Source organism: Myotis nattereri (assembly GCF_964212035.1).
Source record: "Myotis nattereri genome assembly, chromosome: 2".
In the NCBI taxonomy this organism is placed as follows: Eukaryota; Metazoa; Chordata; class Mammalia; order Chiroptera; family Vespertilionidae; genus Myotis; species Myotis nattereri.
The window spans coordinates 124,122,917-124,150,261 of record NC_138076.1 but is presented as its reverse complement, the minus strand read 5'-3'; the positions used below and the strand labels follow the sequence as shown (position 1 = coordinate 124,150,261).

The 27,345-nt window shown below is 43.7% G+C and overlaps 2 protein-coding genes across 2 annotated transcripts in view; both read left to right on the top strand.

The window, feature by feature from the left end:
* Positions 1-835: 835 nt before the first annotated feature.
* On the top strand, positions 836-18,088 carry LOC308513854 (maestro heat-like repeat-containing protein family member 1; the record flags this gene model as incomplete). Its single annotated transcript, XM_081083954.1, has 9 exons — positions 836-934; positions 1,280-1,402; positions 2,428-2,590; positions 3,924-4,016; positions 4,463-4,611; positions 4,965-5,111; positions 16,278-16,376; positions 16,930-17,008; positions 17,554-18,088. 9 exons carry the CDS (start codon positions 836-838, stop codon positions 17,670-17,672), a joined length of 1,071 nt encoding a protein of 356 aa, XP_080940080.1. The 3' UTR covers positions 17,673-18,088.
* Positions 18,089-18,808: 720 nt separating this feature from the next.
* LOC308513853 (maestro heat-like repeat-containing protein family member 1) overlaps positions 18,809-27,345 on the top strand; it is a gene marked incomplete at its 5' end in the record, with an annotated part of 52,562 nt that continues 44,025 nt past the window's right edge. Inside the window, 7 exons of the mRNA XM_081083953.1 lie at positions 18,809-18,901; positions 21,669-21,785; positions 22,013-22,057; positions 22,890-23,034; positions 23,714-23,757; positions 26,350-26,509; positions 26,999-27,051. Of these exons, the coding sequence (XP_080940079.1) occupies positions 18,809-18,901; positions 21,669-21,785; positions 22,013-22,057; positions 22,890-23,034; positions 23,714-23,757; positions 26,350-26,509; positions 26,999-27,051 (657 nt within the window). The remainder of the gene's footprint in view (positions 18,902-21,668; positions 21,786-22,012; positions 22,058-22,889; positions 23,035-23,713; positions 23,758-26,349; positions 26,510-26,998; positions 27,052-27,345) is intronic.

Sequence of the window (27,345 nt, the reverse complement as noted above, 5' to 3'; positions counted from 1 at the left end):
TCCAAACCCGCCAGGTGTGGCTCAAGTGTTGAGTGTTGACCCAGGAACCAAGAGGTTACTGGTTCAATTCCCAGTCAGGGTACATGCCTGGGTTTTATGCTCAATTCCAAGTAGGGGGTGTGCAGGATGTCTGAGAGGCATCTCAGACATTCATCTCAGACCGATGAATGATTCTCTCTCTCTTTTTTTAAAAAAAATATATTTTATTGCTTTTTTACAGAGAGAAAGGCAGAGGGATAGAGAGTTAGAAACATCGATGAGAGAGAAACATCGATCAGCTGCCTCCTGCACACTCCCTACAGGGTATGTGCCGCAACCAAGGTACATGCCCCTGACCGGAGTCTAACCTGGCACCCTTCAGTCCGCAGGTCGACGCTCTATCCACTGAGCCAAACGGCTTAGGGCTGAATGATTCTCTCTTATCATTGATGCTTCTAGCTCTCTCTCCCTCTCCCTTCATCTCTGAACTCAATAAAATATATATTTAAATTTAAAAAAAGATGTGATCCAAAGGGCAGGCTGAGATCCTAAAAGTTGGTACCTAATAACACATATCCAATCTCTTAGGATTCTCATATTGATTTTTATTACAGTAAGTTTTCACATGATGAATAGAGTCTCCAGGATTTAATGAATTGCCAAAGGATATATTGCTAGTGAAGGGCAAAGTCATAATCAGCAACCACACTGGTCTCTTCTGGTTTTTCATTATTTTTTGTATGATTTCATCATACTATGTTACCCACTTTTGAAGAAAAACATACCCAATTCCAGCAAGAGAGAAACAGTTCCCCTCTACCAACCCTCTTTATTCCTTACAGAGATATTTAGAGCTATGGCAGCTTCCTCAGCTAACTCGAAAGGGGAGTTGAGCCAGTATATCTCAAAAGAAGACATCGAGAAATTTATGATGGCACTCAAAGTTGGAGGTCAGGTGAGGACATCTCAGACATCTTCCTGGCACTGGCCCCAGGGTGGAACCACCTCCATAAAGGTAGCTGGTTGGATGCATACCCATTCTGTCAGGAGGGGGGCAAGTATTTCCAGTCAGCAGAGCACTACTCGGCTCAGTCCCTTCACAGCTCCAGGTCAGGTTCCCATGTCCCTAGGTTAACCCATAAACTTCTCCACCTACTTCCCCCCAAACCTGGGTCCAGCTTTAATCTTCTCTCTAGACCCAGTCCTCCTCTTCCTTTCTCTACCATGGATCATTATTCTCTTTCTTTTAACCCTCCATCCTTCAACCTTCCTTTCTTCTTGAATCCCTTCTCTCCTCTAGATGTCAGAAGATGATATCATAAAGACCCTCAAATTACTGGAAGTCAAAATTCTAAATACTAAGATGCCTAATACATTCTGCCGGAAAATTACAGGTGTCCTTATCAACTACCTGAGGAGAATGGTGAGGAGCTCATGCCTGTGGGTTGGGGGCTATGGGGAAAGAAAGGATTCCAGATCTAAAGCCAGGAGTTCCTTTCTGGTGGGTGATGACATTTTGAAGTTAAGTAGTATTTGGGAGATGAGTACCTCAAGTTTCTAAAAAATTTCCTAGAGCCTATGTCTTATACCCTGAACATGTCTCAAGAACTGTGACCTAAAAGTTAAAGTAATGAAGTAAGGCGGTAAGGTGAAAGAAGTGAGATGGAAAGAGGGAAACGGATTTAGGCTTTGGGCCTCAAAATCTAAGCTGTCCTAATCCTCCTCCTGGGATATTTTAGGCAGTCACACCTTTGCTGTTGCAACTCAGCTAATCACCTCAATTTATTTATTTATTTATTTATTTATTTATTTATTTATTGCTTAAAGTATTACAAAGGGTATTACATATGTGTCCCTTTTTTCCCCACGCCCTAGACATCCCCTATCAATTTATTTACTAACCTATTTAAATCCACCCACTTGCCTGCTAGCCCAACTTTGGACTGAACATTCATGACCACTACCTATCATCTATCCAGATACTTTTATACTTAATTTTCCTGGTACTGGGTAAATCTGGTTTCTGATTTTCTTGGTTAACTATCTACATACAAGGTGTCTTCCAGTTTACCTGCCTTCTTTGGCACACCTGTTTACTGATCAAGACCTGACCCTTCAAGAAATTTTCAAAGTTACCTCCATAATGTACCCACACCTGTGATGACGGTTCAGGGAAAGCTCTGTGCTCTGGAAATGCCAAGCCCCATTCCCACCCCAACACAAGCCCGGAGACTTTGCAGTTTTTCATTTCCTGCCCTCTTGCATACTCTAGGAAGCTCTTGCCCTCTATCATGGGAAAGGTGTATGTTGAGTGTGGTTGTAGGATGAGATAGGATAGTTACTGCCCTCTAGATAGAGGAGAACACTTACTGAGCAAAGCCAATTCTCAGAAGCTGAGGGACTCATCTTGGAGATTAGTCTTGGAACACTGAGTCTTTCTTTTTCCAGGAGACAAAGGGAGAACTGGAAAAGGCCTTCACTGTGGTCCTAATGGCTCTGGGGTCACATTTTCCAGAAGTGATCATTGTCAAGCTATGGGACAGACCAAATATATACTGTCTGCCCCCAAGGAGCCTCATGGTTGCAGTGGGGAAGATCATCCTTTCCCAAGGTATTGGTCCCCGTGGTGGAAGAGTTTGTCTGAGAAAGGAACAGGGGCTACAGGCCGTGGGGGTGCTGTATGGAATTTAGAATATAGCTTTATTCTCCTGACTCCTTTCACTGTACTAGTATATCTCCACTTAGTTTAGTCAAGGGTGTGTGTGTAGGGGTGAGGGGGGAAAACTAGCATCCCTGTGGGACCAATGGGAACTCAGGAGGGAGTTCCTGGAGACTAGGAGTGGCACAGGAGAGCATATTAAAGCTCAGGAAACTGTGGGGCTGGAGGTAAGACTAGGAGAACTAGAGGGAAGGCTGAATAGAAAGCCCCCATTCAACAGAGGTGGGGAGGGGCAAAAGAGAAGTGAGGAGTGCTTTGCTTAGGGCAGGGGTGGGCAAACTTTTTGACTGGAGGGCCACAATGGGTTCTTAAACTGGACCGGAGGGCTGGAAAAAAAGCATGGATGGAGTGTTTGTGTGAACTAATATAAATTCAAAGTAAACATCATTACATAAAAGGATACGGTCTTTTTTTTTTTTAGTTTTATTCATTTCAAACTGGTGGGATCCGGCCCATGGGCCGTAGTTTGCCCACGGCTGGCTTAGGAGAACCTGACGTTTTGAATTTGATTAGAGGTTTGGAAGGTAATAGTGTAGTAGGATGAGGCAGAGAATCACCATACAATCTCCATCTTGGTGGCTGTTGGTGACAACATTAGTTCTCTTACCCATTGTATTCCCCTCCCTCAATCAAAAAGTGTTAAGGAAAAAATCAGGTCATCAGGCAAATGCCAGACCCTGCCCTTTCTTTGCCACTTGGACCTTGGGCCAGAGAGATATTGGGGGAAGTCAGCTGGCCTTCTGGGCATTAGGTTCAAAATGACAAGGCTTATGGTTTGGGCTGCATAGCAAACTCAGAGGACACAGCACAGAAGCTGGAAATGTGTCTCTTGATCTAATCAGGGCAAATGTTCTCACTTTAGAAGAGTGAGAGAGCCTCAGGCTGCACAGATCTTTGCTCCATAAGGGTCCTTGGAAGGGAGTGTGCATGTGTAGGGTGTGGCGGTACCATGCATCTGCATGCTATGCTAGAATCCATTATGGAGCTTCATTATCCCAACAGCCCTGTGAGGTGGGCACATTAGGAACTGTAGTCCTATTTAACAGCTCAGGACATGGAAACTAGCATAAATTAAGTATCTTACTCTGGGTTGCCCAGACTCTTTGGAGGCAGAGCTAGGAGCAGAACCCAAACCTCCTGGTCCCTAATCATAAGATTTTGTACACTAAGGCGGGAGGCTCCTTTCCTTGGGATAGGGATGTTTTTCTTTTACTCTCCCTCCCAGATACAGTTTCCTATGTTGGTTCTATATGGAGATCTATCCAGCCTCTTCTGAAGTTGGCCCAAGAGGAGAATGACATGTTGGCGATATGTCATGGTAAGGGTCAGGAGGGTCTGGGGAAAGGCTTAATTGGAATCCGGGAGGGAGGAAAGAAGGTCAGGAAGAGACTGGGTCCCTCTGAATTTGGATCTCTTCAGTCTATGGAAGGGGAAGATGATGGCTGAGAGCAGGCCAGGTATGAGTAGATGCTGTTCTCCATCTGACCTTTCTTGGCCTGGTTTGGGGCAAGGAGCAAACTTGATAGGGAGGCTGTAGGTGTTGACCGCCTTTCTCTTTCACTTTCCCTGCCTATCCTGGAACTAGGTGAGGTCAGAAAGGAACGATAGTTGGGGAGGTGGTGGGCAGGTGGGTCCTTCCCAGAACAGGACCCCCAAAGCCCTTTTTGGGTTGGGGAGGAGAGGACTGTACATATAGGTGTGCATGCTTTACTTTGTGGAATGGGAAAGGTGATGGGCAGCTCTAACTCCCTTCCCTCCGTACAGTATTCTATGGATTGGCCATCAGTGCCCAGAAACACCTGGATTCCTGGGATGATAAGGTGACGGGCTTTAGTCAAAGGGAAATGTCCATGAAGGCCTACATCACCTTCCGCATCTTCCTCAACCGTTGGTCTTTGAAGAGCAAGGACAAGGTGGGAGTGGGAGATAACAGGGGTTGGGTGGATGGGCTGAAGGGGTAAGGCTTGAGCCACAGGTGGGCTCAAGTTTGTCCACTTGCTGGTAGAAGGCTGACTCACGAGGGTCTTCTGGGAGAGCAGGTGTTCCTCCTCAGGCTCCTCTTACCATGCTCCAGAAAAACATAGAGTAAAAAAACACCGCACTGTCCATTCACTTATTTGTTAAGTGTTCAATTTACATTTATTGATTAGTCTCATTTGCCAGGTATGATGCTGGACCCTGGTCATACAAATATGAATAAAGCACAACCCCTGAGGACTTTTCTTCCTTCATTCTATTGCTGATGCAAGTTTCTATATCTCCGTAGGCACAGGTGACAGTGCAGGTTCTGCAGATAATGGGCCACCTTTTCTTCCTTATGCCATCATCCAAACTCAAGAACCAAGTAAACCGGTTAACACGATGGTTAATGATTTTGATGTCCACGAAAGTGACACCTTTCTACATTTCCCAGGTGATTGGGTTGTGCGTGAGAGGGAAATTTGACTCGTTCATGTATTTCATATTTATTGAGTAGTTAATGTTGGAGTGGGCAAAGCTTGGCCCATAGGTCAAATCCATTCTGAAGCTTATTTTTGTAAGGAATGTTTTACTGGAACTCAGCCATGTCCATTTGTTGAATTCACCTCATGCTTTGAAACTCTCTGACTTCCTTGTCTCTGACCTTTAGACCCAGCTTTAAAGGGCCTATGAGATAAGATCAAGCCTACCTGGAATACCTCCCTATGTTAAAGTCAACTGGTATGGTACCTTACTTATAAATGGTGTCCCAAAATTGATGCAAGAAGTAATTTTGATAGAAAACACAGGTTTATAATTAAAAATTGTAATCTTTTTATTGCTTCATGAAGTATACAGTATAGGGTTATGTATAGAATAGCATATTGGGTAAATGGCTTCTCGAAATGTCCAATTCTTGACCACAGTGCCGAATTCATGTCCTTGGACTCTCAGCTACACTCTCATGAACTGCTTTGATGTTTTGTGTTGAACGACTTGTTGAAGGACGGCCAGAGTGTTTAAGATCACTAATTGATCCAGTCTGTCTAAATTTTTTAATTAATCTCTTCACAGTTGATGAAGTAAAATCACTATTCCGACCATATTTTGCATGAAAATTGCTAACTGTAGCTGCGAAAGCTTCATTATTTTTAAAATATTGCTCAACAATGAAAACGTGTTGTTCTTTCTTGCAGTTTCTCCATTTTTAATAACCCTGAACTGTCAGCTGTCACGCTATCTTTTTTCTTTTTCCATTGGCAACACTTGACGGCACCAATGGTGTAAAATTCAAATCTCGGGTGAATTTTGGGACACCCTTTATCTGCAAAATCCTTTCACATCAACACCAAGCTTAGTGCTTGATTGAAAAACCAGTAGAAGGTGTGTGTACACCAGGGACCTGGGATTTTAAGGCCATTTCAGAATTATGCCTGTGATAGAAATGTTATACACATATTAGGTATTTTTATGAACAGAGTTTCAAGAACCAGAACACAAATGTTCTGATTGTTGTTTCAGTTTTCCTTCTAATTCAATGGCATTTCTCAAACCGAGTTCACCCAACTTCTCATGAGTATTCCACAAAAAGAAGGCGTGTTATTTAGTAAACTGGGTGAGAAATGTTGAGTTTAAAATTAAACAAATTTCTTACCTGTAGGACTTCTCTGAGTGTTCAATATGTGGGTTAGTCTGGTCCTCTAAGAAGCAGATACAAACCTGGACTAGAGGTGCAAGAGAGTTATTGGAGGGACACCTGTGAGGAAAAAACAGGGAAGGAGCCAGAGGAGGCTGGGAGAGCCATCAGACTGAGTAGTAGTTCTGACCATTGATAAGGAGAAGGAGAAGGGGGGAAGAAGGGGGAGAAGGGAAGAAGGAAGGAAAGTTTTACATTAGAGTGTCGTTCTAAGAAAGCTCAATGCCAACAGGGAGTCAATGCCAACAGAGTCATCAAGCCAATGTCCTACATCTTGCATATGTAGGCCTGCTTTAGTGGGCCTGCCATACTCAGTCATTGGCTGGAAGAAACCTTTGGGAATCTAGCCGCACTTTTAAACAGTGACGGATTTTAAAGTAAAGAAGTTGGAGATGTCGTTCAATTATGCCCTCCAGAATAGGCATCTGAGAGGCACATTTTTCATGGTTGCTCAACATGTTAGTATGCACTTGTAAATTTCCAACAGGAGATTTTTTTTCTTTTTAGTGCAACCCCCATTAGCATCAAGTTTTCAGGGATCACCATTTGTGGTCTACCATTGCACTACCACCTCACATGCACTTTCTTTGGTGTGGGAAGATTTACCTTCCTCATGTATGTGCTCTGAGCTTTCTCCTTTAGTGGAGCAGCCAGTCTCTCATTTACTAGTACCTACCCTCCTGTCATGTGTCTGCATGTTGCCTCAGGTAAGGTCTGTGAACCTGGAGCAGAGGTTTGCTCTTTGAGGTCAGTTAGCCAGTTAGAGGATGAAATTTGTAACCTACCCGCTAGTCTGCAGATTGTGCAGGTAGAGATTGTACCCTACATTTTACGGACAGTGGAAATGTTTTGGCTACTTCCTCCTTCTCTCTCCTTCTCTATCACTCCAGGGGATAGTGATTAAGAATCGAGATATTTGTCAATCTGTAGTACAATTTGTTTGGAAATTAACTAGCACTAGCCAGCTCTACTTAGGGAGGCAGGCCCAATGTGGGGGTCTATCGGCAAACCAAAGGGGAAGAAATGTTAAATATTTAAAATCCAGTGGAGGGATTTCTGCTCTGGCAAAGATGGAGTAACCGAGGCCACAAATACTCTCCTCTCTGAAACAACTAAAACACTACGCAAATATATGAAGTAATGGTTCTCAAACTATTGAACAGCAGGCAACAAAGAACAGTGTCCCTGAGAGACAGTGGAGACATTGCATAAGCTCTATTGTTGCCCCTATTTACTTCTCTGTGAAAATTTCCAGTCAGTGGCAGAGGAAAAGAAACCCCAGGAAGAGTTGATGGACTTTCTGAGTTGAGAAGATAGGACTGAGAGGCCAGGGAGACCAGCATAGCTAGAGTTTACAGGGTGGAGTACTAAATAGTCCGTGTGTGAGGAAATGGTTCCAGGTGAGGAAAACGCCCAAGCCTGAAAGAACAGTAGCCAGAACTCACACAGGGCCAATTCTTATACCTGTTCCCATGAACCAGTCTTAAAACCTTATAATTCATAGGTCGTTAGGTAGATGGGTGCGTTGGGGACCAAAATTAATGGTAGGCTGAATGCTTTTCTGTTCCTGCCTAACTAATTTTAAAAGCAAGACCCAAAGGATCAAATTATTTTCAAGTGACTTTAACTGTGTTCCAGGGAAAACTCAAGAATATTTATAGGAATACTAAAATGTCCAATACCCAATAAGGGAAGTTTACAATGAGTCACATTAATTTTTTTAAAAATAACCAGGCATGCTTAGCAGCAGGACAATATGACCTATAATAAGGAGAAAAATATATAAAAAACTGACCCAGATCTCACACAGATGTTAGAAGTAGCACACAAGGACATTTAAACATGTTTTATAACTGGTTCTATTGGATTAAAAACTAGAAGAAAGTTTAAGTAAATAAGTAAAAACCAGGAAAATATATTTTAAAAGTACCCAAGTTGAACTTCTAGAGTTAAAGACTAGAATATCTGTGATGAAAAACACTGGATACTATTAATGACAGATTAGACATTGCAAAAGACAGTACTTGTTTATTGAAGACTGCAATTGAAATTACACAAAATGAAACAGAAAAAATGAAAAAAATAAATAAAGAAGAAAGCATGAGCCTGGCCAGAGTGGCTCACTGGTTGAGCGTCGACCTATAAGGCAGGAGGTCATGGTTTGATTCCGGGTCAGGGCATATGAGCACGTTACAGGCTTGAACCCCAGTGGGGGGCATGCAGGAGCCAGCCAATCAATGATTCTCTCTCATGGTTGATGTTTCTATCTCTCCCCCTCCTTTTCTTTCTAAAATCAATAACACAATAAATTAGGAAAAAAAGCATCAGTGAGGCATGCAACAACATTAAGCAGCTTAATTTATGTGCAATGTGAGTCCCCTCATAAAGGAAGAGACAGAAAATGTATTTGAAGAAATAGTGGTTGAACAATTCCCAAATCTGAAGAATAGAATAAACCTTCAGATCCAACACAGTCAATGAACCCAACACAAGAAATAAAAAAAAGTACTCCAAATCATGTTACAATCAAATTTCTCAAAACCAGTGGTAACGAAAAAAGGATTTTTAAAAATTAACTTTATTGGAGTGACATTAGTTAGCATGAACATGGAGGTTTCAGGTGTGGGCTTCTGTATTATAAGATCTGTATATTGCTCCATGTGTTCACTACCCAGTTAGATCTTCTCATGTCACCATATATTAGTTCCCTCTGCTCTCCCCACCCCTATTGATCCAGTTTGAATTCATTTTTGTACGTGGGACCAAACTGTAACCCACTTTCATTCATTTACATGTGACTTTCCAGTTTTCTCAGCACCATTTATTAAAGAGACTATCTTTATGGTGTGTTTCTGGCTCCTTTGTTGACAATTATCTGTCCATATACATGTGGTTTTATAGCCTGGCTCTCTATTCTGTTCCATTGACCTGTATGTCTGTTTCTATGTCCGTACCATGCAGTTCTGATGATCATAGCTCTGTCGTATAATTTGAAGTCAGATAGTTTGATACCTCCAACTTCATTCTTTTTTGTCAGTATTGTCTTGGCTATTTGGGGTCTTCTGTGGTTCCATACAAATCTGACGATTTCTGATTCTATTTCTTTAAAAAATGACATTGGAATCTGTATATTGCTTTGGGTAATATGGCCATTTTAACTCTTTTGATTCTTCCAATCAATGAACATGAAATATTTTTCCATTTTGTTGTGTCTTTTTCAATCTTTTTAAATATTTCTTGATAATTTTCAGTAGATAGATCTTCCACATTCTTTGTGAAGTTTCTTCCTAGGTACTTTATTCTTTTGATTGCAATTGCAAAAGGAATTATTTTTTTCATTTCCTTTTCTGAAGTTTTGTTGTTAGTATTCAGAAAGGCAATGGATTTATTTTTTCTTGGTGCATGGGGGGAGGCTCCACCAATTGCGCCACAGCCTCCAGGCAGTTTATTAATGAGATATTGTACATTCTTTTTTAAAAGTGTTTTTAAGTCCTCAGAACCTGTTGTGTATTTTGCACTTATGGCATGTCTCAGCTCACACTGGCTGTTTTCAGTGCTCAGTGGCCACACATGGGTAGTGGCTGCCTGATTGGCTGGTGCACATGGTCATCCCCATGTCATTGGCTGTGAGGCAGTGGATTTTTGCACATTGATTTTTGTATCCTGCAACTTTACAGTATTTGTTTATTGTTCCTAATAGTTTTGCTTTTTTGGTGGAGTCTTTAGTGTTTTCTATATACACTAGGAAAATGTCAACTGCAAAAACTAATAGTTTTATTTCTTCCTTCCCTATTTGGATGTCTTTTCTTTCTTTCTCTTGCCTTTTTGCTCTGGTTAAGATTTCTAGTACTATGTTGAATAAGAGGTGTGAAAGTGGACATCCTTGTTTTGTTCCTGTTCTTAGAGGAAAAGTTTCAGGTTTTCACCATTGAGTACGATATTAGCTGAGGATTTATCATAGATGGCCTTTATTATGTTGAGGTACTTTGCTTCTATTCCTATTTTATTGAGTGTTTTAATCCTACATGGATGTTGTATCTTATCCAATGCTTTTTCTGCATCTATTGATAAGATCATAGGATTTTTATCTTTTCTTTTGCTGATGTGGTGTATTACATTGATTGATTGGTGTATGTTGAACCATACTTGTGACTCTGGAATGAACCCCACTTGACCGTGATGTATTTTTTTTTTTTTTTGGATATACTGTAGTATTTGATTTGCTAGTATTTTGTTTAGGACTTTTCATCAGAGATATTGAACACAATATCTCTGTGTTCATCAGAGATATTGGTCTGTAATGTTCTTTCTTGGTGTTATTTTTGCCAGGTTTTGGTATCAGGGTTATATTAGCGTCATAGAATGTGTTAGGAAGTATTGCCTTTTCTTCAATGTTTTGGTAGAATTTGAGAAGGATATGTTTTGAAAAAGAGAAAATCTTAAATACACAAAAGGATGTTTCATATGGAGGAATAATGATAACAATAATAGATTTCTCAATGGAAACAATGGAACTGAGAAGATCTATAATAAAAGAGTAATATGCTAATTAGACTGGACATCCTTCAGGACATCATTCTGGACATCCTTCCGGACAAAGCGAGGGCCAGAAGGAAGCCAGCTCACATCCGGGGTGCCTACAGGCGGCCAGAGGGAAGCCAGCCTGGCCTGTAGAAAAACACTGTCAATGATAAAAAAGAATGAAATCTTAACATCTGCAACAACATGGATGTGCCTAGAGCAGTGATGGCAAACCTATGACATGCGTGTCAGAGGTGACACGCCAACTCATTTTTTTAGTTGATTTTTCTTTGCTAAATGGCATTTAAATATAAAAAAAATATATCAAAAATATAAATCTTGGAGAAACTAAGATGGCGGCATAGATAAACACCGGGAAATAGTCGCCTCACACAACAATTGAAAAATATCCCAAAGGACAGAGCAAACATCGTCCAGAACAACAGGAAGGCTGGCTGAGTGTAATTTCTACAACTAGAAGAAAAGAAAAGCACGCTGAGAACCAGAGGAGCTGCGGAGGCTGAGTGCAGAGGTACGGCGGCGGCTCACACGCGCGCGCGCGCGGAAAGGGGGTGGCACCTGAGGACGCGGCTGTCTTTTTGAATCACAAGCTCCCGACTGCTCTGAACTCCGGTTCCGGGAAGTCTCTGGGGACCCAGGACTCATACAGGGAGAGGCTGGTCTGTCAGGCGGCAGCGGGCGAACTTGAGGGCAGATTTCCCTCAGAGGTGCTTGCAGCCGTTACAGGGACACTGAGATGCGCGACTCCGGCACAGAGAATCACCATAGCTGCTTTCTCCGTCCTTTTGACTCCCTGAGACCCCGCCCCACCCAGGCTGTGGCAGAGGCTTTTGCATGTGAATGTGCCTAACTACAGCCCAGCCAGGCAGACCTGGAACTTCCAAGAGAAGGCCCAAGGCCCCGCAGCGGCTTGCATTGCTTCACAGCTGAGCCTCTTCGTGGCTCCGGCTGTGTGGCCTCAGGCAGGGGCTGAATTAGCACCTCCTTAGATCCAGGAGCCACTGTACCCAGTGGTCAGAGGGGGACCATTCTCCCACTTCAGACACAGCTGCTTCCCACAGCCAATTGGCCTGGAGGTCAATTCCTCCCAGTGATCCTACAACAACCAAGGCACCAAGAGTGCACCAAGAGTGTCCACCCCAGGTAACTGGGGAGGCTGAGCCACTGGGCCCTACAGGACACCTGGCGTGCAGGGCCACTCTGTCAACACAGGGAAGCAGCCAAAATGCGGAGACAAAGAAACAGGTCACAATTGGCAGAAACGGAGGAGGGCAGACGACTGGATATAGAGTTCAAGGCCACGTTTATAAGGTTTGTCAAGAATTTTATGGAAACCGCCGATAAATTTAATGAATCCCTCAAGGAGTATAGTGAGACCATGGAGGACATGAAAAAGGACCAACTAGAAATTAAGCATACACTGACTGAAATAAAGAATAATTTACAGAGATCCAACAGCAGACAAGAGGATCCCAAGAATCAAGTCAAAGATTTGAAATACAAAGAAACAAAAAATACCCAACCGAAAAAGAAAAAAGAAAAGAGATTCAAAAAATATGAAGATAGTGTAAGGAACCTCTGGGACAACTTCAAGCGTACCAACATCAGAATTATAGGGGTACCAGAAGGAGAGAGAGGGCAAGATATTGAAAACCTTTTTGAAGAAATAATGACAGAAAACTTCCCCCACCTGGTGAAAGAAATGGACTTACAAGTCCAGGAAGCGCAGAGAACCCCAAACAAAAGGAATCCAAAGAGGACCACACCAAGACACATCATCATTAAAATGCCAAGAGCAAAAGATAAAGAGAGAATCTTAAAAGCAGCAAGAGAAAGAAACTCAGTTACCTACAAGGGAGTACCCATCCGACTGTCAGCTGATTTCTCAACAGAAACCATGCAGGCCAGAAGAGAGTGGCAAGAAATATTCAAAGAGATGAATAGCAAGAACCTGCAACCAAGATTACTTTATCCAGCAAAGCTATCATTCAGAATGGAAGGTCAGATAAAGAGCTTCACGGATAAGAAAAAGCTAAAGGAGTTCATCTCCACCAAACCAGCATTATATGAAATGCTGAAAGGTATTCTTTAAGAAGAGGAAGAAGAAAAAGGAACTCTTACCATTTGCCACAGCATGGATGGAACTGGAGAGCGGATAAATACCACAAGATCTCACTTATTTGTGGAATATAATGAACAACATAAACTGATGAACAAGGACTGATCCAGAGACGGAGAGGTTTTGATTGGACTGTCGGGCCTTGGAGGGAAGGTAGGGGAGGGTGGGGCCAAGGGGGAAAGATCAACGAAAGGATTTATATGCAAGCATATAGGCCTAACCAATGGACACGGACAACGGGGGGGTGAGGGGATGAGCGGGGGGGGGGGGGGGGGGCGGGGGTAGAGGGTACACATATGTAATATCTTAATCAATAAAAAATATTTAAAAAAAATATAAATCTTTGTTTTACTATGGTTGCAAAAATCAAAAAATTTCTATATGTGACACGGCACCAGAGTTAAGTTAGGGTTTTTCAAAATGCTGATACGCTGAGCTCAAAAGGTTCTCCATCACTGGTCTAGAGGGTGTTGTGCTGAGTGAAATAAGTCAGTCACAGAAAGACAAATGCCATATGATTTCACTTATTTGTGGAATCTAAGAAACAAAATAAACAATCAGAATTGTAACAGACTCATAGATACAGAGAACATTTTGATGATTGCTAGATAGGAGGCAGGTGAATGATGGGTGAAAAAGATGAAGGCATTAAGAAGTACAAATTGGCAGTTACAGAATAGACATGGGATGTAAAGTACAGTATAGGGAATATAGTCAGTAATACTGTGACAACTCTGTAGGGTGTCAGATGGCTACTAGATTTATCGAGGTGACCACTTTGTAAGTTATTAAATGTCTGGTGACTGGGTTGTGAATTGTAAATGAAAAATAAAACATGATTTTATTTATTTATTTTAAAAAGATTTAAAATAATAAATAGGAAGGGAGAGGGAGAAAGAGAAACATCAATGGGAGCAAAGCATTGATCCTTTGATGGGCTGCCTCATGCAACCCCCATCAGGATACAAGACCGAAACCTGGGTATGTGCCTGACCAGGAATCAAACCTGCAACCTTTCAGTGCCTGGGACAATGCCACATTGGCCAGGGTGAAAAATAAAACATGATTTTTAAAACCTGGATTAATAAATTGGACTTCATCAAAGTGAATACTTTATTTTTAAATTTTATTTTAAATTTTTTCCATTTTTATTGAATGTATGGGATGACATTGGGTAACAAAATTATACAGGTTTCAGGTGCACAATTCTACAACACATCACCTGTACACTGTATTGTGTGTTCACCATCCCAAGTCAAGTCTCCATCCATCACCACTTATCATCTCTATACCCTCCTCAACTTTTCTGTCCCACATCCCTCAGCAATCCTCACACTGCTGTCCCTGTCCATGAGTTTTTTTTCTCGTTTTAAAATATTTTGCTCAATTCCTCCACCCCCTTCACTCTCTCCACCCTCCAAAAGTGAGTAAATTCTGTTCTTTGAAAGTTGTTAAGAGAATGAAAAGACAAGTCTCAGACTGGAATAAAACATTTGCAAATCATATATATATGTATCCAGAAAATATAAAGAACTCTCAAAATGCAATTTAAAAAATTAAAAAACTGCCTAGGCCAGTGTGGCTCAATTGGTTGGAGCGCTGTCCTGTACACCAAAAGGTTGTGGGTTTGATTTCCATTCAGGGTACATATCCAGGTTTTGGTTTGATCCTAGGTTCGGTCAGAGCACATGTGGAAGACAACTGATTGATATTTCTCTCACATTGATGTCTGTCTCTCTCTCTCTCTCTCTCTCTCTCTCTCTCTCTCTCTCTCCCCCTTTCCCCCTCCCACCCGCCATCCTCTCTAAAATAAATTTAAAAGTGTTTTAAAAATTGGCACAAAAATTGAATGGATATGGGGATAGCAAATTAGCACAGGAGAAGTTGCTAAACATCATTTAGGAAATTAAAAATTACAATGAGATGCCACTATACATCTGATAGAATGTAAATTGGCACAATCATTTAGGAAAACAGTTTGGCAATTTTTTAAAAAGTAAGTGAGAGATTTATAATGACAGAGAACAGATCAGTGGTTGTCTGAGGAAAGAACGGTGTTGGGAGGGCAGGGCAAGAGGAGTTAGAAAGTGACCAGAGGAAACTTTTGGGGATGATGAGTATGCTTATTATCTTAATTGTGGAGATGGTTTCAAGGGTGTTAACATTTATTAAATAGTATATTTTCAATATGTGCAGTGTATTATATATCAACTATAGGCCCAGTGCAGGAGATTCATGCCCTCGGTGGGGGAGAGGTGTGGTCCGTCAGCCTGGCATTCACCCTATTGCAGTCCAGGAGCCCTTGGGGGATGTCCCGTGCCATGGAGGCAAGAGAGGCTCCTGCAAATACAGCTGCAACTGCATGAGCCCTGCCTCTGGCTGAGCAGCACTTCCCCTGTGGAAGCGCACTGACTTCCAGGGAGCAGCTCCTGCATTGAGCGGCTGCCCCTGGTGGTCAGTGCACATCATAGTGACCAGATGTTCTTCCATTCAATCAATTTGCATATTCCCCTTTTATTATATAGGATTAGACATCAATACAGCCTGTTTTAAAAAAAATAAAATGGCCCTAGCCGGTTTGGCTCAGTGGATAGAGCATCGGCCTGCGGACTGAAGGGTCCCGGGTTCGATTCCGCTCAAGGGCATGTACCTTGGTTGCGGGCATGTCCCCGGTAGGGGGTGTGCAGGAGGAAGCTGATAGATGTTTCTTTCTCATCGATGTTTCTGGCTCTCTATCCCTCTCCCTTCCTCTCTGTAAGAAATCAATAAAATATTAAAAAAATAAAATGGACTGCTTACACATGTGAAAAGTAAGGCTATTTGTAGCCTCTCATACAAGTGAGAAGAATAACCCATAAAACAGTACAGTTCACTAGGTGAAGGGTAGATATTTAGGCTTTAAAACGTGGTTTTCTGAATTTTGAAAGTCGGAAAATAGAAGCAGTTCTTTCTTTGACCATGATTTCTTTATCCTATTTCTTTGAAATCAGCCAACACCTGCCATGTTGAGTTGCTCTAAAAGTTACCGTGAAATAATGAGGTTATTTGAAAGTAAGTGTAGCTTCTTGGGTGAGGTGAAAGAACAGGTCATGGCTGTATTTGTCTGTGGAAAAACTAGCCCCTGGGCCTCCTTGCAAAGGTCCCAGAGGGCATGTGAACTGTGATACTGGGCCACCTCTAAGAGGAGATCTGAGGACAGAGGCTCTCCGTTGAGGCCGTGGCAAGGGCTGGCTGAGTGGCTGACTCTGGCCTTACACACACAGTGTATCTACCAACTCGTGGAGGCTCTGGCGCTCAGCGGCTGTGGAGGTGTAAACTTGGAATCCCAGCTGGAAAACATTACAGGCATGCTGTTCCAGCAGGTGAGTGCTGGAGGCTGCAGGTATCCTGGGCTTGGTCTTCCCCTCTTGTTTGGAGGTGATGGTTCCCCCAGGGCAGGTCACTACCTCCACACGGCCCTGGGCTTTTTTCACGGTGACTGTAACTGCACACACCTCAGGCTTCCCTCCCGGGATTCTAGTCACAGAGTGGATATTCTCTATGAGGTAAATTGGATACAGTTCTGTATGTTTCTGGGGGTGGAGGCCATTGTTGCTCCCTCTAAACTGGTTAAGGGCAGAGAGTCCAAACCGACCCATTATGCCTGTGGGAAATGGCAGGCCTTCTGTGTTGTAGCCTAGAGGAGGAAGAGGACAATTGAACATTTTGCTAAAAGGTGTTACCGTCCATATATTTGCTGGCCACTGTCTTCTTTTCTTTGGGGCTGTGTAGGTGTATTCCTGGGTCCTATTTTCACGTTCTCCTTATGGGCAAATGCCGCACTTTTTCTGGCTGCATACCTCAGTTTCTCCATCCATGCCCAGAGCCCCAGATTTTTCAGTGCTCCCAGGTCTGATGCCCTTGGTCTCCCCACAGCTCTGTGAGCGAGTGAACCCAGCAGACCCTCACTCTGTGGAGAACCGCAGCCTCGCCCTGAGGGCTATCTTCATCCTGGGTAAGTCCACACATTTTCCTAACCCCAGGTATGGGCCCGGGGACCTTGTACTCCATGGGAGGCTAGGTTCCCAAGACAGCCTTCTTTCCTTCAGACAAGATGCAAAGTAATCCATGTAAAGTTATCCTGAAATTCAATGAATCTCCAAGGGCACAGACATTCTCCCTTCTCTATCCCTTTTGTTACCACTCCCTTCCCCTATGGTTGGCTTCCCGTTCTCCTTTGGTGATCCTGAGCTCAGAAAGGTGATACTGTGTAGAGAGCACTGATGGTCGCGAAGGAGGTTCTGACCTAATTGGTGTGCACATGGCGGGGCAGGGGAAGGACAGGCCTAGGTTAGGAAAAGCATCTGCCCCCAAGCCTGGCACATGGTAAATGCTGGACAAACCCTGGCTCTCTTTCTTCCTGCTTCTTTTCTCCAGCCTAATAGACCCTAATTTATCCAGCCCATGGCATCAGTGGTTTGCTGTGAGCATGATTTACTTCTACATACCACCTCCCACTTAAACATACCCCTGACTCCCTTTATTCATGCCCTCTAATAGCCAAGTTATACCAGGATCAGATGGTATCCCTATTACTAACCGCCATGGAATCCAGTGATCCAGCCAAGATGGAATCAGCCCTTCAGGCGTTCACAGATGTGTTCCAGGATTGTGAGTAGGAAACAAGCCTGGTCCTAGGGATCTTCTTGCGCAGGAAATCTCCTTGCTCTGGCAGATAGTCCCATTGAGTAGTTAAACGTGCAGCTTTAAACTCAACATAAACTCAATGGGTTCAAATCCTGATTTTGACTCTTAATAGCTGTGCAAACTGGGGCAGATTACTTTTAGTCTGAAGCTCTATTTCCTCATTTGAAAAATGGAGTTGCCTTGGCTGGGTGGCTCAGTTTGGTGGAGTGTCATCCTATACACCCCAAGACTGTCAGATCAATTCCCCGTCAGGGCACATACCTATGTCACTGGTGTGTTTCCTGATCAGGGGCATATGGGAGGTGATTAATCAATGTTTCTCTCTCTCTCTCTCTCTCTCTCTCTCTCTCTCTCTCTCTCTCTCTCTCTTCCCCCCCCCAACCCATTCAATAAAATAAAAAAAAAAACATATCCTTTGGGTGAGGATTATAAAAACTAAAAATGTAGGTAACAAATCCTACCTTTAGCCATTTTTAGTGAGAATTAAAAGACAAAACATATCTTGGATTGTAGGTTTTAACTTCAATCAAGTGTCCATCAAAACATTGCTGTGTGACTTACAGTACGAAGCACAGAAAGTACACACTTAAATAAGATATGGTCCTTGTTCTGAGGAACTCAGTCAAGGAGGGAAGATGAGACTGTTCACACAGCAAAAGGATACAGGATAATATGTGATAAATTACTTAAATGCGATGGCAATGGGCAACAGGAATGCAGAGAAGGCGTCAGTCAGGAGATAGGGTAGACTCTGTGTAGGAGCAGAAAGGAGACTGTGAGTGAGTAGAAGGAATTCACACAGAAGAGCAGTGCTGGCAGTTCTAAAGGTTGAGATAGGCAAAGGGTGAGCAGAAGAGCTCCGCCAATGAGGTAGACTTGTGTGGTCAGCTGTGGGAGCCTGGCAAGCGCTGAGGCGCAAGCGCTAGCTTGCTGAAATACTGTTTTAGGTCACTTTCTAGTCTGGTTTGAAGCAGGGGGTGGGGGAGATAGCCTTTCGGGTTTGATCTGGCCTTGAAGAGCAGGACTGTATCTAAAATTTCTCCTGCCTCTCTGTCTTCTCATGCCTCCCAAAGCAACAAAGGGAGAGGGAGGAGACTGACCCCTCTGCATGTCTGTCTTTCCTCTAGTGCCTCAGACCAAGAAGCTGCAGCGTATGGTACTGAATTCTACCATTCTGGTGATTCAGGAGGACCTCAAACCAGTGAGCAGAATGGCAGAATGTTGGGGCTGGGAGGGCAATTGCTGTTTTGAGAACTTGAGGTGTGGTAAGATGGAGAGGGGAAGGTTTGGGTGAATGAAGAGAGAGGTAAGGCCCCCTTGCCAAACTAGTTCTGGCCTCAGACTTCTGCCCTTGGGTTACATTTGGGCTTGTCAAAACCTGAGAAAGGTTTGAGAAGTGGAAAGGTGGTTGCTTCCTATTTTCTGAGCTTTTTCTGTGGGCAATACTGTGGTGAGCCCAGTAGGGACATGGAGCTCTGAAAGATATTAATTTTGCTCCCAGAGAATCCACAGTTTGGTTAGGGAGAGAAGTCCTGAAACATCACATCTTGCATGAGAAGATATATATATATTATCAATATATGCCTATCTTTTCTTTATATACATATATATGTAAATTCTTTAAAATTTTTATTCAATTACAGTTGATATACAATATTATATTAGTTTCATGTGTACATCCTAGGGATTAGACATTTATTTATATAACTTATGAAGTGATCACCCCAATAAATCTAGTGTACACCCAGCACAGTTATTACAAAATTATTGACTATGTTCCCTGTGCTGTACTTTACATCCCATGACTATTGTATAATTGCCAATTTGTACTTCTTAATTCCTTCACCTTTTCATCCATCCACCCACTCCCCTCCCATCTGCCAACTATCAAAATGTTTTCTCATTCTGTGAGTCTGGCTCAGTTCTGCTTGTTCATTTATTTTGTTTTTTAGATTCCACAACTAAGTGAAATCATATTGCATTTGTCTTTCTCTGTTTGACTTATTTCACTCAGTACAACACCCTCTAGCTCTATCCATGCTGCCAATGGCCAGATTTCATTCTTTTTAAGGGTTGAGTCATATTCCATTGTATATATGCACCACTTCTTCTTTACCCATTCCTCTATTGATGGACACGTAGGTTGCTTCCAGATCTTGGCTATTATAAATAATGCTGCAAGAAACATGTGGATGTATATGTCTTTTCAATTTAGCGTTTTGGGTTTCTTGAGATAAATATCCAAAAGTGAAATTGCTGGGTCCTCCTTTGGCTCTCCGTATAGTCTTTGTTTTAAAGTCTATTTAGTCTGATGTGAGTATTGGTACTCCAGCTATTTTTGTTTTGTTACCATTTTCATGAAATACCTTTGCCATCGCTTTATTTTCAGTCCGTGTATGTGTCTTTTGACCTGAAGTGACTCTTGCAAATGGAAGCATCTTGTGTTCTTATCCATTCAATCATTCTATGTCTTTTGATTGGAGCACTTTATTTTTTTTTTAAAATATATTTTATTGATTTTTTACAGAGAGAAAGGGAGAGAGATAGAGAGTTAGAAACATCGATGAGAGAGAAACATCGATCAGCTGCCTCCTGCACACCCCCACTGGGGATGTGCCCGCAACCCAGGTACATGCCCTTGACCGGAATCGAACCTGGGACCTTTCAGTCCGCAGGCCGACGCTCTATCCACTGAGCCAAACCGGTTTCGGCTGATTGGAGCACTTTATTCATTTGCATTTAAAGTACTTGTTGATAGATATGTACTTATTGCCATTTAATGATTCATATTTTTGATATTCCTTTCTTCTTCTCCTTAAAGAAGTCCCTTTAACATTTCTTGTAATATTGGTTTGGTGTTGATGAACTCCTTTAGCTTTTTCTTGTCTTGGAAGCCTTATCTCTCCTTGAATTCTAAAGGACAGCCTTGCAGGTTAGAGTGATTTTGGCTGTAGGTCTTTGCTTTTCATCACTTTGAATATATCTAGCCAGCAAAGTTCCTGTTGAGAAATCAGCTGGGAGCTCCCTTGTAGGTAACGAACTGTTTTTCTCTTGCTGCCTTTAAAATTCTTTCTTTGTCTTGAACTTTCTGCATTTAATTATGATGTGTTTTAGTGTGGGCCTCTTTGGGTTCATCGTGTTTGGGACTCTGCACTTCCTAAACTTGTATGTCTATTTCCTTTACCAGGTGAAGGAAGATTTCTGTCATTATTTTTTCAAATAAGTTTTCAATTCCTTCCTATTTCTCTTATCCTTCTGGCATCTGATGATACGAATATTTGTATGTGTGCTATTGTCCCAGATGCCCCCAAACTATCCTCATTTTTTTTTTGCTGTTCTAATTAGGTGTTTTCTGCTACCTTACCTTTCAAATTGATGACTCAATATTTTTTGAGAAACCTTATTTTTTAAAAAGCTCTTCAGACAGGGCTGGAGACAGCAGAGACTGTTTCAGTTCTGGATCACACAGAATAGGGGAACAGAAGAGGAGGGGAGCAGTGGTTTGGGGTACCAAATGCATGACAATAGCATCATCCCTAAAAATACATTCCAGAAGGTCCATGGAAAGCTTGGAATCTTGAGGGATTTGTTCCTGGCTTTCACTAGAAAGGCCAGACCATGGGACTTTCCTGGACTCAGATTCTCCCCCAATCCCACACTCCTGCTAATTTTCATATCTCTGGGGAAATAAGGTGAGGGCAAGGTAAGTACTTAGAGTTCTCCAGGGAGGTGGTGGGAGGGGAAGCAGTTAGAACTTCAGGGCAAAGTACAGAAGTGGTCAGGGTTAGTGGCTTGTGGTCTGTCATTATTGAGAGCCCACTGTAGAGTCTCACTGGGTTTAGTGTCAGGAGATCTGATCCCCTCACCTGCCTTGGTCCTCTGTGTCCTCACCTGGATTATGAAGGGTCACACTGGTAGTCCCTGACATTCCTTTCTGTCTTGTCATGTGATGGTCTGTGACTCCACAGGTGCCGAAGGTCCTTGTGCACTTCATTGAGATGCTGGGTCAGCATAACTACTTGGCTTTGCCCCAGGGGAACACTCTAATCAGCTTTGTCATCAAGCTTGTGGAGTCGGAGTCATCAGTGAGCAAGGGGCTGGGCAGGGAGGGGACCGAGGATGGGAGCACACCTCAGGGGATGGAACAAGAGGAAGGCAGGGTTGGGAGCAGGAGGGAAACAAGAGGGTATGCCTGGCACATGTGAAGGGTCTTTGGCCTGTAAAACCCTAAGCAGTGAGCCAGGGAAGGCCCTGAACCCAAGACTTAGGTAGCATTGGTTTTAGATTTAAATCTTTCCCTTTCTCATTCTAGAATGAAGAGGACATCCGAATAATGTGTTCCAGAATCCTGCAGATGGTATAAACAGCTAGGGCCAAACAGACCTCTCGTTTACTCCTCCCCTGGCTCCCCAGATCACTACCCTGACCCCGGCCCCACCCCCAACTACCTCACACCTTCCCCCTGCATCAGATGCCTTGTGGTGTCTCTGTCACCTCAGCCCACCTACATTTCATTCCATACAAGTGCCTGGGGTTCCACTGAGAAGTGCTCAGTGCAGCAAAGGAGGGTCACGGGGTGTGGATCTGGAAGCCAGAGTCTGAGTCCTGATCAGCCAGTTTTCTAGCTGTAAAATCTTGAATAACTTGTTCTCCCAGCCGCAGTGTCTTCTTTTATAAAAAAGGGGGTGATTATATTTCCTGACTGTTCTCAGCAACCTCCAGGGATTCTGGGAGGCTCATATGAACTGATTTGCATCAGCACTGAGGAAAGGGCTGTGTTGTGGGAGGAAAAGGACTTTAGATTTATTCTCCCTCCCTGTGAGCTCTGCCTCCTGACCTTCAGCATGTCTCTGACTCTGGAAGGTTCCTCAATGAAGGTGATTACAAGTCACACATTCCAAATTTCAAGAAGTCCTCATCTATCAAGTCAACTTATGCCTGCTATAATTTTAATCAGGACCTTGGTTATACTTTTCCAACCTGAAGTGAGGGGTTGGGGGTGGGGGTGGTGGGGAGAGAGAGAAAGAAGAGGAAGAGGAGGGAGAGAATGAATATGAATGGGTTAAGGGGGCTCTGTATACAGGCCTCAAATACTCAGTCTGGAAAGGGAGACAAGGTCTTGGGGTTGGAGACTGATGACGGGCTGACTTGGGGCTTGGCATTGAAATTCTTGCCACCTCTCCTGCCAGGTATCTTTGCCCAAACTGGTCACATTGGTGTGTGAGCCCAACAACATCTTGGCCTTTGTGCCTCTGTGTAAGGCAGCCACACAAATGGCTCTGAAGGTCCGTTCCCTGGGCCAGGTTCCTTTCCTCAGCACCTTTCACCAGGATCGTAAGTACAAGGGTGGGCAGCCTGTGGAGAGGTGCTCACTGTGAAATTAAGTCTGTTTGTGGGCATGGAGTGTTGGAGTTGGGGGCTGACTGAGACACTGTAGGGGTGATGGGTGTGGGGAAGAGGATGAAGAGGATGCTGGAGGTGGGGTTGTAGGTCCCATGCTTGGGCCATGATGGGAAGAGTAAGGCAACTACTTAAGGCCATTTGGCCTCATGAATGTAAAGGGGGTGCCTCTCAAAGTCACAGTTCCTTCTTGCCTTCACTCCTCATTATAAAACACTTGATTCAAGATGTACAAACATTGTTAATTACAAAGTAATGAATACACACACTCCTGACCCTTAGTTCTTCCTTTGCCCTAATTCTGAGCCTCACTCTGTGCTCACCCCATCCCTGACCTCTAACCCCAGTGGGACTTAGGGTTAGAGTTAGGATGTCTGTTCAGCATATCATTGATGTGTGTGTGTTTTTTAAAGGCTGAAGTTGTAATGGTTTGTGTTTTAGTCTGAATCAAAATGTCACAGCCCCCGTGGCATTGACACTGATGTTCCCTCTCCTCTTTGCTCTTTCTCCTCCTCTGAAGTACTGATGGGGAGCTGCCAGTGGAGGCTGGGGGTTGAGCATCCTGAAGTGTGCACTGACTCTGCCCTCTTCTTTTATCCTCTCTCTAACTTAGCTACCGAGTACGTTTCCCCTCAGAGACTCCTGACCCATCTTGTGGTAAGTGATGCCAGAATGAGTTCCACAGTCATATATTCTTCCATCCACTCATCAACCCACCCATCCATCCACTTATTTCACAAAGAGCTGGTTACTACTTTGTCTCAGGCATTATGCTGGGTATGGAATAATGAGATAGGGGCCAAAGAGCGTGGAGGAGGGACCTGGGAGTATAGTGGTGAGGCCTCGAGATGAGGATGTGGGCAATGGGAAAGGCCTGCCTTTCTCCTATGTGGCCTTATTGTAAGCTGCTCTCTGTTGACAGTGGACAAGCCCACATACCTTTCTGGATCTCTGTGTTGAGTTTCTCTGTTAGCCCAGACATTATGTGCTAGACATTATGCACACTTGGAATGACAGAGGTAGACCTCCCCTTGAGGTGTTCACAGACTTAGTGGGGAAGACAAGTGTGGGAATAGCTATCTATAGTCTAGTGTGACAGATGTACTAATAGATGAATACATAAGGTGCAACGGGACTTAGAAGAGCACCAGGCTGACATGGTCAGCAGGAGGCAGGAAGGCATCACAGAAGAGGTGATGTTTCCAGAGCATCTGGGAGGATGTAGGAGTTCAACAGGTGGCAAAGAATGGGCAGGGCCTAAGCTCCAGCTCTACCATTCTATGGATTTGCTTTCATTTTCTTTGTTCTCTTCTTTTTTTTTTTTTTAATTAAATCTTTATTGTTCAGATTATTACATTTGTTCCTCTTTTCTTCCCCCCCATAACTCCCCTCCTCCCAGTTCCCGCCCCACCCTCCGCCCTCACTCCCCACCCACTGTCCTCATCCATAGGTGCACGATTTTTGTCCAGTCTCTTCCCGCATCTCCCACACCCCTTTCCCTCCCAAGAATAGTCAGTCCATTCCCTTTCTATGTCCCTGATTCTATTATAATCAACAGTTCATTCTGTTCATCGGATTATTTATTCACTTGATTCTTAGATTCACTTGTTGGTAGATGCATATTTGTTGTTCATAATTTGTATCTTTACCTTTTTCTTCCTCTTCCTCTTCTTAAAGGATACCTTTCAGCATTTCATATAATCCTGGTTTGGTGGTGATGAACTCCTTTAGCTTTTCCTTATCTGTGAAGCTCTTTATCTGACCTTCAATTCTGAATGATAGCTTTGCTGGATAAAGTAATCTTGGTTGTAGGTTCTTGGTATTCATCACTTTGAATATTTCTTGCCACTCCCTTCTGGCCTGCAAAGTTTCTGTTGAGAAATCAGCTGACAGTCGTATGGGTATTCCCTTGTAGGTAACTGAGTTTCTTTCTCTTGCTGTTTTTAAGATTCTCTCTTTGTCTTTTGCTCTTGGCATTTTAATTATGATGTGTCTTGGTGTGGTCCTCTTTGGATTCCTTTTGTTTGGGGTTCTCCGCGCTTCTTGGACCTGTAAGTCCATTTCTTTCACCAGGTGAGGGAAGTTTTCTGTCATTATTTCTTCAAATAGGTTTTCAATATCTTGCTCTCTCTCATCTTCTGGCACCCCTATAATTCTGATGTTGGTACGCTTGAAGCTGTCCCAGAGGCTCCTTACACTATCCTCGCATTTTTGGATTCTTTTTTCATTTTGCTTTTCCGGTTGGGTGTTTTTTGCTTCCTCGCATTTCAAATCATTGACTTGATTCTTGCGCTCCTCTGTTCTGCTGCCGGGAGTCTGTATAATATTCTTTATTTCAGTCAGTGTATGCTTAATTTCTAGTTGGTTCCCCAATATAACATCGAGGGTCTCATTAGTTTTCTTGTAGATCTCATTAAGTTTATCAGCGGCTTCTAAACAGTTCTTGAGAGACCTTAAAAGTGTGGTTCTGAACTCTAGATCTTCCATTGACAATTTTGTCCTGTTTCTTTGTCTCTGCATTTTGTTATGCTTCCTTGGTGCACCCCCTAGTGGCCTTTGTGTGCAGTCTTGTAGCTAATTCCAGGGAGGGTTTGCCCTCCAGGCCAAGTGGCTATGAGAATCAGCTGTGTCTGCAGTGAGAGAACTTCTGTCCTCTAGGGAAGTGCTAATCTAGCCTTTGCCTGAGGCTATCCTGCAAATGCCTCTGTGCAGGGCTTGGGCGGGGCTGGTCGCACAGGATCAACAGGGTGGGCCAGAGAGAGCAGTTATGGCCGCTCTCAGTCCTGTCCCCAGGGGCTCTGCCTCTCTGAGTCCCAGCAATGGCTGCAAAGCTCGGAGGGAAAGCTGCACTCGCTCTGACCAAAGCCAGGCAGTCCCGCTTCTCCCGTTTGAGTCTGGGTCCCTAAAGACTCGCCCGGATCTGGAGCTCAGAGTCTGCGACTCCCTCCCGATTGAAAACGCCAACCGCACCCTCCGCCGCCAGCCCGCTCCGCGCACTCCGCACCTCAGAATTTGACTTCAGCACTGCGCCTCCTCTGAGTGTCCGTGTGCGTTTCTCTTTACTCCTAGTTGTAGGACTTCCACTCAGCCAGCGTTCCAGTGGTTCTGGGTGATGTCCCTCTGTCTTTTAGTTTCACTTTTGAAGTAGTTGTTCAAAGCAGCAAACTCCAGCGTTAACCTATGCCGCCATCTTGGTTCTCTCTGTTCTCTTCTTTTAAATATTTTCTCTGCCTTCTGCTTGCTTCTCAGATGTGCTCCCGGAAGCCCTACAGGGAAAAGGAGTTTGGTAGAAGCTCTCTGAGGCTATTATCTGCCCTGCATCCTATCACTTCTCTGCATCCTGTTAGAAACCATAGTGTTGGCCAGCTGTGGAGGAAGGAGATCCCACAGATGTTGGAGATACTAGATGGTAAGGGCTTGGTTAGCAGGGAGAGGAATGAAGCTGGGACAGTGGCCAGACTCAAAAAGAGATGGCGTCCCGAGGTGCAGGATGGACCTTCCTTGGGGTGAGGAGAACTGGAACCAGTCTCTCTGTCCCTTTGAGGTGCTATTGGATGGGTCTGCTTTTGGGGGCAATGTTGTGAACTGTGCAGAAACACAGTCCAAAGTTCTGTGGCTCCAGGGTTCCCAGAATGACTCATGCACTTTCTTATGGGATGGGCAGAAGATCAACGAAGAGTGTGGGCTTTGGAAACAGACAGACCAGTTTTGTATCCTTGCTCTGACACTGGTCAGCTGTGTGTTTTTGACCTTTGGAAAGTCATTCATCTTCTGGAGCCTCTGTAAAGTGGGAGAGCAGTTTCCTTGTAGGCTGAGAGCCGCATAGTACTTAAATGTTTTCTTCTCCCTGGCTGGGACCTTCCGGTTGAGTCGGTACCCATGCTCTCTCCTTTCCTAGATCATACTGAGAAGAGCCTGAATCAGGAGGAGTGGGAGGACAGGCTGTTTTGCGTAAGCACTCCCCAAGACCTTTCTCCCTCCACACTTGCCTTCTTTCCCATCTTCAGGAACCTGAGGGAGGATAGCCCCAAGCCCCCCAGAGACTGAGGCCATGATGAAGGGCCTAACTGCTCAAGCAAACCTCTTTCTGTGGTCCCCTTGCCGCCTGGCCTCTGCCTCAGAGTATCTGACTCTGTGCTAAGTCTTGAGCCCCCTTCCATAACCTTACGACCCTATATCAAGAGGGAGTAAGGGAAAGGGCCCTAGCTGTATGTCCTTGGGCAAGGTATTTAACCTTTGCATGTC